The following is an 11,005-nucleotide window of genomic DNA, read 5'->3' as shown; positions in this document are numbered from 1 at the left end:
CCTATGTAATAAATGGTGTTGGGGAAATTGGCTAGCCATATACAGAAAACTGAAATTTGGACTCCTTCCTTACACCTTATAAAAAAATTAACTCAAAATGGATTAAAGACTTAAATATAAGACCTAAAACCATAAAAACCCTAGAAAAAAACCTAGGCAATACCATTCAGGATTTAGGCATGGGCAAGGACTTCATGAGTAAAACACCAAAAGCAATGGCAACAAAAGCTAAAATTGACAACTGATATCCAATTAAACTAAAGAGCTTCTCAACAGCAAATGAAATTATCATCAGAGTGAACAGGCAACCTACAGAATGGGAAAAAATTTTGCAATATATCCATATGACAAAGGGCTAATATCTAGAATCTACAAAGAACTTAAACAAATTTATGAGAAAAAAACAACCCCATCAAAAAGTGGGCAAAGGATATAACAGACACTTCTCAAAAGAAGATATTTATGCAGCCAACAAACATATGAAGAAAGCTCATCATCACTGGTCATAGAGAAATGTAAATTAAAACCACAATGAGATACCATCTCACTCCAGTTAGAACGGCAATCATTAAAAAGTCAGGAAACAACAGATGCTGGAGAGGATGTGGAGAAATAGGAACACTTTTAAACTGTTGGTGGGAGTGTAAATTAGTTCAACCATTGTGGAAGTCAGTGTGGTGGATCTAGAAATAGAAATAACATTTGACCCAGCAATCCCATTACTGGGTATATATCCAAAGGACTATAAATCATTCTACTGTAAAGACACATGCACACATTTGTTTATTGCTGCACTGTTCACAAAAGCAAAGGCTTGGAACCAACCCAAATGCCCATCAATGATAAACTGGGTAAAAAAAATCTGGCACATATACATCATGGAATACTATGCAGCCATTAAAAAGGATGAGTTCATGTCCTCTGCAGGGACATAGATGAAGCTGGAAACCATCATTCTCAGCAAACTGACACAGGAACAGAAAACCAATTACCATGTGTTCTCACTCATAATTGGGAGTTGAGCAATGAGAACACATGGACACAGGGGGAGGAGCATCACACACTGGGGCCTGTCAAGGGGTGGGGGCGTGGTAGGGGAGGGGATAGCATTAGGAGAAATACCTAATGTAGATGACGGGTTGATAGGTACAGCAAACCACCATGGCATGTGTATACCTATGTAACGAACTTGCATATTCTGCATGTGTACCCCAGAACTTAAAGTATAAATATATATATGGAAGATAGTGGGAGAAGGGTCAAACAATTTGGGGTCATATGCATATATATGAAGTATACTTCATGTATAGCCTTAAAGTATATATACTTCATATATATATACATCACATATATATATATGGGTCATATATATATATATATATATATATATTACATCATATATATATATAACCCCATACTTTGAGGCTATATATAAAGTATACTTCATATATATGTATATGACCCCAAATTGTTTGATCCTTCTTCCATTGAGAGTGAGGTATATGTCTTCTCCCCTTGAATATGGATAGATTTTTGACTGCTTTCTCCCAAAAAGTATAGTGGAATTGATGCTATCTTAGTTCTTAGGCTATGTCACAAAAGGTAATACAATTTCCACTTTGCTACATGGCACATTCATTTTGAATCCCAGGAGCCACCTTGGAAGAAGTCCAACTATCTTGTGCTACCATGCTGTAAGAAGGGCCAGGCCATATGGAGAGGTCACATGTTGAGACTCTTCTTGATACTCCTGCCTACTTGCCAGCCAACATCAGTGTCAACTGAATTTCGAGAGATTGACAGATTATGTATGATTCTGGGACTTAAAAACATCAATATAAATAAGTGTGTGGGAATGTTTCTGAATTTGTCTATTAAACATTTATTTTCCAGTTTTCCTCCAAGTCTAAGATAACTCTTACAATCAATGAAATTATAAGTGCCTGAAGTGAGGTATGAAACTGAGTTTTCTTTTGTTACTTGAATGGAGTCTACATTTGTATCGAAACAGGAAAAGCACTTTTACTTTGAAATGCTAGGAAAAGTTCTGTACCATTAAACTGTCTAAACTTAAAGAAACCATCACTACTAGTATTTTGAAATATCAGAGAAATGAATAGACTTTAATAATTTAAATATTGGTCTAGAAGGCTGAATGGTGGGCCCCAAAAAGGTATATCCATGTCCTGATCCCCAGAACCCAGGAAGGAACGTTACTGAGAAGGAAAGAGGATCTTCCCAGATGCAATTCAACTGAAGATCTCAAGATGAGATTATCCCAGACTATTCAAGTGGGACCTAAATTCAATGACAGGTATCCTCATAGGAGAGACACAAGGGAGACTTAACAGACAAAAGAGAAAGCAATGTAACCATGGAGGTAGAGATTGGAGTGAGGCTGCCACATGTCAAAAATTGTTGACAGCCACCAGAAACTGAAAAAGGAAAAGGACAGATTCTTCTCAAGAGCCCCAGAGGGAGTGTGGCCCTGGGAACACCTTAACTTTCAAGAACTGTGAGAAAATAAATCTCTGTCCTCATAAGCCAGTTGTGGTAATTTGTTACAACAGCCACAGAAAATGAATACCACTGGGAAAAGTATTTCCTTATCTAAACTTCCTGCTTCCACATATGTGCAATATTTAATAAGTTGCAATTTTTTATTCTTTAAACTTCTAATTAGGTTTCTACCTACAAAAGAGATTTCAGTTCAAAATGTTATTCCTATAAAAATGTCAGATTTTTATTACTATTTGTAATGTTTTGCATGCTTTTCTCCTTTTGATGTATGACCTAGCAGCGGCTTTTTTTTTTTAGGCTGCATTTACCAGCAATCTAGAGTAAAGGTCTTGGTTGAGCATTCTGAATTCTGCTGAGAGTTCATTTAAAATATATATATTTGATGCTGGGAGTGGTGTCTCACACCTGTAATCCCAACACTTTGGGAGGTCGAGGCAGACAGACTACCTGAGGCCAGAAGATCGAGACCAGCCTGCCCAACATGGCGAAACCCTGTCTCTACTAAAACTACAAAAATTAACTGGGCATGGCGGCACATCCCTGTAGTCCCAGCTACTTGGGAGGTTGAGGCAGAGAATCGCTTGAACCCAGGAGGTGGAGGTTGCAGTGAGCCGACATTGTGCCACTGCACTCCAGTCTGGGTGACAGAGCGAGACTTCATCTTCAAAAATAAAAAAAAAATAATTTGGAGGGTAAGTGGTGAAGAGTGGAGCCTTGGTACAGAAAGAAGGAGGATGATACCTTTGCTGTAAAGTATATGGGGTGTATGGAAATGTCTGTACATTTAAGAATGTCTGGTGCTTTAAGAAGGCTGTCTCAAATATCAGTTGAGGGATATTCTACCTGACCACTATACTAAAAAATGTCCAGGTATCAAAAATGAGAAAAGTATGAGAAACTGTCATAGCCAAGAGGAGCCTACAGAGACAATGGGAACTGAAGGTAATATAGTATCCTGAACAGAAAAAACTACACTAGGAAAAAACTAAGGAAATCTGAATAAAGTAATGACTTTAGCTCAGAAGAATCTACCAATATTAGTTCATTAATTTCAACAAATATTCTATATTAACACAAAATGTTAATAGTGAGTGGAATTGGGTGCTGGATATATGGGAATTCTTGGTCATATCTCAATTTTTCTGAAAATTGAAAACTTCTAAACAATAAAGTCTATTTTGTAAAAAGTCTATTTCTACCAACATTCATATTTTAAAAGAGAAACTGTAAGATGAAAGAAGTGAACATTTAATACAAATCAGAGTGTTGAGGAAATTTTCTAGGCTGTCTCCCAGACTGCTAGCCCATACTGCAAAGAACGACTTTTTATATAAAGCTTTTTTCCTCCTAATTATTTGCAATGTGGTGAAAAGGGAACACCAAAAAACATTTCCGGATTTGCCACACACACACACACACACACACACACGCGCGCGCGTTTAAAAAAAGTTCTGGTTTGGCTTTCAGTCTCGTCTCCAGGCTAACTGGCGTGCCATCTGCTCGCAGCAGAGCGGTAACCATGGTTCACGTGTCACATCAGCGTGCGGTGTTGGAAAGTTTGCCCCGGCAAGCCCGGACAACTCCGCTTCCGCGCAGGTTGCTTGGGCGGGTGGGGATGGCGGCAGCAGCATCCAGAGGGTGTAGATTGTTTTTCCAAACCCCATCTGCTTTCTTCTCTCCTGGCGGTGTCCGCGGTCCCCGGGCGCGGCAAGCCGCGGGGACGTGCGCGGGTCTTGTATGCATAACAAAAGAGCCTCCTGAGCCTCCTCCTCCTCCCCTTCCTTCTCCCGCCGCCCCGCGCCGCCCCCACCTTGGCTTCCCGCGGCCGCCCCGACCCGCGTCCCCAGCAGGAATTGGTTCCCGGGCCCGAGGTTTCCAGGTACCGGGAAGGGGGAGGGGGTCGAGGCGGCAACAATTGGGCGGGTGAGGGCAAAAAGCGCGGCTCGGAGCGCCAAGACTCCGAGGGGCGGCGAGCCCGGGCCATGCCGCCGCACGATTGGCCGGAGCCGCCCCGCCGGCCGCCGCTGATTGGTGGATTCTCAAATTCGGTCTCAAGGCGCCAGAGGAGGTGTTTTAGCGGGGACTAGGATCCAGGCTGGAGTCGCGAACGGCGGGTCTGAGCGCTGGCGCTGCCCGGACGCCGCGGGGTCCCAGCCAGCCCAGGGCACTCGGCGCGGGGATCTGCGCCTCTCGCTCTCCCTTCCCGATGCCGCCGCCCGGCTGCTGATTGCCGTACCACCTGCCCTCATCGGCGTGGGGCCGTGAAGGTCCCTGCAGAGGCAGGAAGCCTCCCTTGGAAAGCAGGGGTAAGCGTGCGGCTCCAGCCCTGGTAGGGAGGCGGGAATTGGGATACGGGGACCCCTCCCGCTCCGGCTGCCAGCCTGCCACCCCTCGCGTACCCCGGCTATGGGAGGTTCGAGGTGTTTCTGCCTGGAGATTCTGGGGACCCGGTGCGCAGAGGCTGTGCTGGCTGCAGCTCTCCCTCTGGCCGGGCAGTAGAGGGGATTTGCCCTTCCCCACGATTTGGGCTTTCATTGGAGGAGTTTATTTGGGGGGTCTGCATGGAGGCCTGGGGAGGGACTGCGCTCAGCCCTGAGTGGGTTTGGTCTAGCGATCGGGTTTCCTTCCCCGATTCAAACCCCCTCAAAGCCGAATTCCTCTCAGTTCTTTGCGCCAAAATTAACTGACCTGGGAGACCCTGCAGTTTCTGACAGATTTGCCCAACACCCTTCCGAGTTGGTAACTTTATTTTGCCATCTAGCTTTTCATAAAGAATTACTATTTTTGTAGACTTTTTTTTCCTTACCAGCTTTTCAGTATTACTAAGCGCGCTTTAGGTGTTTGAGTTTGTTCGTGTGAGTTTTAGAAAGTTGAGGGTGGCTTTACTCCTGGAAATGTCCAGGATGTGTTTAGAGAATTGAGAATTTCATATTGACTAACAAATAGGTAGATATTTTTGTGGGAGGAAAAAATATCTAATTGTAAAATCATTTTCTAATGTAATTACAGATGGAGGTAAATTGTTTAACACTAAAAGACTTGATCAGCCCCAGGCAGCCCAGAGTAGATTTTGCAATTGAAGATGGGGAAAATGCACAAAAGGTAAGCAAGCATAAATACCTTACTTTCTAACACATTAAGGATGGTGATGTTGAATTCAATTAAGTGTTCCAACATGCCATTTGTATTTGTATTTAAACATAATTAATATTGATGAACATTATAGAAATATTCTTTTTTAAAAATAGAGCCATCGGGCCAAAGTTAATCCCAGCACTTTGGGAGGCTGAGGCAGGCGGATGGCAAGGTCAGGAGTTCGAGACCATCCTAGCCAATGTGGTGAAACCCCATCTCTACTAAAAAAAAAAAAAAAAAAAAAAACACGAAAATTAGCTGCGAGTGGTGGTGGGTGCCTGTAGTCTCAGCTATTCGGGAGGCTGAGGCAAAAGAATTGCTTGAACCCGGGAGGCAGAGGTTGCAGTGAGCCGAGATGGCGCCACTGCACTCCAGCATGGGAGACAGAGCGAGACACCATCTCAAAAAAAAAGAAAAGAAAAGAAAAAATAGAACCATCCAAACCGTTATTGCTGCAGTTCTACTCTCAGATATAGTGGGAAAAATAGGCAAGGTTACATGTAATGTTGTAACCCATTTATATAAGTCAAAAATACACTGGCTACAGCAATCAAAGTTTGTAATACAGTTGTCAAGGGTCGTGTAGCTAATGCTCTGTAGGAATGCTAAGCCTCTGTTCCCAGGAAAATAGACCATTGTAGTTTTAAGTGCTGGATTATTAAAGTGCTGTGAAATGTTTTCATACCAATAAACTAGCTCCTAGAGGCTGTTGGATTCACCCAAGAGTAAACCTGTACCTACCATCAGGGAAATAAAGTGGCTCAACACATCAGTATATTCTGAATCTATTACCATACTATTGCTAGTTTTGCACTGAGCCATTCCCTTACATTTTGCACCCCTTGTGATTTGTAAGACCAAGGTGTTGTTTTCAAGAAGCATTATAAAGTAAACTGGCCACAGCAACGTCTAAGTTATCTGAGCATTTTTAGACAGAGGCAAATAGAAATTACAAACCAAATTTTAGAAACTTTGAATATAAATCTGTGAGTAGCAACTTGGGCATTGAACTCTCTGAGTTCCTGGTCTTATTTTTAGGCTTAGCATCAACAATGAAACTCCTCAGTTGCAAAGCACCTGTCATGTGAACCTTTGAAGAATACTTGATTATTGTTAATTTGGAATAGATGTGAAATTGTATGCTTCCCCCATGTAGGGTTACTTTGGTTCAGCATTTTGATTTATTTTTATTAAGCAAAGAAATACATAGTCCCCCTTATCCACAGGAAATGTGTTCTGAGACCTGCAGCGAGTATCTGAAACTGTGGATAATAGTGAACTGGATTGCCATTAGTTGGAACACATTTTTGTTTACTCTGCTTATGTTTCCCAAATTTAGTGCCTTTTACATTTTAACTAAGCACTTATGCACCATAGCTATAACTTTTGCAGTTTGGGGTATGACAGCAAAACTAGCATGGATTTCTTTTTCATTCTTCACAATGTCACAGATAGGAGATTCATTCTCATAGTAGATCTTAGCAACCTTGGAGTACGGTTTTTTTCTTTCCTTAAGTCAAGAACGTTCACCTTTTCAGTTAAAAGAAGCACTTTATGACTTCGCTTTGGCATATCCAAATGCCAGCATCGCTACTCTTGTGCTTTGGAGCCATTATGAAGTCAAATAAGAGTTACTCGAACATGAGCACTGCGATGCCATGAAGGTCAGCCAATAACACAGTGGCTGCTAAGTGACTAACGAAGGAGCAGGTAGTATCTACAGAGCAAATACGCTGGACAAAGGGGTGAGTCACATCCCAAGCAGGACGGAGCAAGATGACATGAGAGTTCATCACACAGAATGGCATACAATTTAAAACTCATGAATTGTTTATTTCTGGAATTTTCCTTTTGATATTTTTAGACCGCTATTGGCCACTGGAAGTGAAACCACAGATAAAGAAAAAAAAAACTGGCCTTTTTTTAAAATTATCTAAGCCATGAGGGTGGAAATGCCCAGACTTAAAGTGTATATTCAGAGTTTGGGCTTTCAGAGTTTTAGAACAAGTCTTTGTTTTCCTTTCTAATTTGGATGGTTCAGCCTTGAAAGACTATGTATCTGTACATTTATATAAAGTCTAAGTCAGTGCTCTGCTTCTCTTCTTCCTGGGGCAATGACTTTTATCAAGTGCCTTCGACAAGGACCCTTCTCTAGCATCAGCAAGTGCTGTGTCCAGTCGAGCTTTCACAGTCTAATGTGTGTGGAAAAAAACTCAACTGACTTAAAGAGATTGGAAAAGCAGTGAAAATGTTTGGAATAGCATATATGAGTAGGGATTATGTCCTCTCAAATAGAAGGCAAGAGATGAGAACAGAGTGCTTCCATACAGTTACTAGGAGGGGCTTCTGTCTCTCTTTTTCATGCTGCTGTGAAGTGAAGGAAGGATGCTTTCTAGGGATGATGAAAACATGGAGTTTTAGAGCCAAGGAGTCCTGGGTTTGATTTCCTGCTTTGCCATTTATTAGCTATGTGACTGTAAACAGATATGCTGCTATGAAATAAAGGAGGGATGCTTTCTAGAGATGATGAAAACATGGGGTTTAAGAGTCAAGGGGTCCTGGGTTTGATTTCCTGCTCTTTGCCATTTATTAGCTATGTGACCTCAAACAAATATACTTAAAAGATCTTTTCAACAAATATTTTTCATCCAGATGCTGGGGATATAGTGATTTAATGAGTTTCCTAATCTCCCTAAGTCCATTTTTTTCTTCGATAAGCTGGAATTAATATATAGTACTCCCCACACTGAGTTTTTGTAAAGCACCCATAGCCACATAGTCTTCACACTGTTTTGAATCAGACTGATAGCCTAAAAATAAACATGATGTCCACCCTACTCTCAGTTACCTGAGAGACTTTCAGGGGCCCAAATGTGAAACTATACTGTTGATTTGGTAAGTGCTATACTAGGAGGAGGAACAAAGTACCTGGGCAGAAAGAGGAGGAGGAAATAAATGCATAGGGAGTTCAGAGAGAATTAAAAAGCTTCACAGAGGAAGGAAGATTTGGGCTGAGCCTTAGTGGATGAGAAAGCTCAACTTACAAGAAAGCAAAAGTCAACGAGATGGACATTGTAGGCAGAAGAAACAGCATGATGTATGGGCATTCCGAAAATGTTCATGAAATCAAGAGTAGCTGGAAGCTAGTGGTGCTGAGTTGTTCCTTCTTGGAATCCCTCTGGGGAATACCTGGAGGGTATCCTGCTGGATCAGCGGTCATTTAGAGGATTTCTTGGCCATCAGCCCATTGGTCAAGGTCTGTAAATACTATCTTATGCATGCATCTTCTTACCAGTTATGGAGAAACTTTTCTTTAAAACATACAGGAGTTTCCAACTTCATTACCCAAAGTTACTATCTGTTTACAATGTGCTTGAGACAACAAAAGTGGAAAACAGTGAGTCTGGGGCAAAGAGGTTAGGAGAGCTCTGTGAAGGAGCTAGCACTTGAGCTACGGCTAGAAGGAATACTAAGTCTCAGGCAAGCAGAGAGGAGGGGAGCTAGTGAAGAAGTAGAAATGAGCATGGTTTATTTGGGGACAATGCCCAGACTTAATGGGCATGGGTGTTCTGTGAAGGTCATTCATCTCTTTTGGGAGTGGCTGAGAAAGAGTTTAGTTTGGAATATGTTTGTACCTGTGTAATTTACAGGTAAATAAGTATATGCAGAAGGCAGCAGGTGGCTTGATTTTAGAATTCCTGAAAGGTCATAGTCAGGTACAAATGGGAATTGTCAGCCTACAGGTTGATTTTAAAGCCCTATACATGGGAGTGGCAAATAGTGAGAGACAGGCAGAGGGTTGTGTATGGACTCCTGTGGTTTGGTTTGTAAGAATGAAAATAGAAGGAAGCTGAGAAGGCACAGTCGGAAGTATGTGAAGAACCAGGAGAGAAACAGTGGTATCTCACAAGTTAAAGGCTGAGAGTTCTATAGAGCAAGGAATAGTCAACTGTCTTAACTGCTGCAGTGAGGTCAAGTAAGATATTTTGCCTCTGACTTGATCTGGCAACTGAGAGTGACCTAAGTAAGAGCAGTGGATCAAAACAGACTGGTAGTTTGAGGGACCCCTAGGGGGTAGGTGGATGAAACCCTCAAATGTGGATTGCTTCTAGAAGGTGCGTTCTGGAAAGGAGAGTTGTTGGTTCATAGCTAGAAGGAGACACTTTCTAACATGTAGTCGTTGCAATGAGCCTTAAATAGCAGGCAGAATTTTAACAGGCAAAGCCAGTGGCATTAAAGAGGAAGTGGTGGTGTGAGCACCAGCTTAGCTGTGATAAAGTGAAGGGCAGGTTTGAAAAGCAAGGGGACTGTTTGGGCAGAATGTGGGATGTGCATGAGAGGGAACTGAAAAAGAAGTCGGCTAAATATGGCCAAGGGCCAATTACTGTGTATATTGTTTGAGATAACATGATCAAAGCTGGATCTGACACGGGAGCAGGAGTAGAACAGAGACAACCAACACTTTTCTGTGGCAGCATAAACCAGTTTACCTAGAGTCAGTGTGCTGGTGTTATCAGTAATAAACTGAACATTTGTCACAGATGACAGAGTGCTTTTACCTTCTGAGCTCATCATCACAGCAGCTCTATAGTAGGTAAGCCAAGGTATATTACCTCTATTTACATATGAAAACTAGAGGCCCATTTCACAGGATACATTTTTCCAGACACTCTAATGGAGGGAGTGATTTCCAGGGTGTTGCAGGTCAGATTTTCTGAAGCAGATCTTACAAGGAGGTTGGTTAAGTGTGCAGGAGGTTTTTTAGGAAGTGCCCTCGGGATCAATGCCTAGGGAAGGGATGGAAAGGCATGGAATTGGACAGAGGGATAAGTGGAGCTGCAATACAGTCAGAGTGGAAGTTGCCCTCTGGGGAGTTCTAGGGTAGCCGTTAGAGGAGTCCAGAGTTGAGGCAAGGAGGCCTTGCTTTTATGTCTGTGCTACTTCTACCAGCCAGTGAGTATAGGAGAGGAAGTGGTATGACCCTGGACAAGTCAGCCGTCTTCGGCCAAAGCAGTCTGGTTATGGGATGACTGTTGGCATTGCTTCCAGCAGCTGGGGAGTGAGTCACATCTGAAGAGATCAGGGTTCATCCCAGCATCCACTCCACAGCTAGGCAGCCTTGCTAGAAAACCCTGGAGATAGATACTTTCGTCTAAATTCCTCATTTTATACATACGGAAGCCTGGCCCCAGACAGAATGAACAGTTTGTCCAGGATCAAAAAGATACGTACAGCTGGGACACAAATCAGGTTTCCATTGCAGTATCCTTTCCACAGCCCTATACGCCATCAGCATAGCAGGACAACTGCAGTTGACTTTCTGTCCACCTAAGTCCTTAGAAAACAATTG

General features: G+C 42.5%; 1 protein-coding gene across 2 annotated transcripts in view; it reads left to right on the top strand.

Moving 5' to 3' along the window:
* The first annotated feature begins 4,600 nt into the window (after window positions 1-4,600).
* Window positions 4,601-11,005, top strand: part of E2F7 (E2F transcription factor 7) — a 45,723-nt gene continuing 39,318 nt past the window's right edge. For both annotated transcript variants that reach the window (XM_009004271.5, XM_002752806.6), the window contains exons 1-2: window positions 4,601-4,826; window positions 5,530-5,622. In XM_009004271.5, the coding sequence (XP_009002519.1) occupies window positions 5,530-5,622 (93 nt within the window). In that variant the 5' untranslated portion in view covers window positions 4,601-4,826. The remainder of the gene's footprint in view (window positions 4,827-5,529; window positions 5,623-11,005) is intronic.

This window comes from Callithrix jacchus, chromosome 9, assembly GCF_049354715.1.
Source record: "Callithrix jacchus isolate 240 chromosome 9, calJac240_pri, whole genome shotgun sequence".
Classification (NCBI taxonomy): Eukaryota; Metazoa; Chordata; class Mammalia; order Primates; family Cebidae; genus Callithrix; species Callithrix jacchus.
This window is presented reverse-complemented; position numbering and strand designations above follow the sequence as displayed.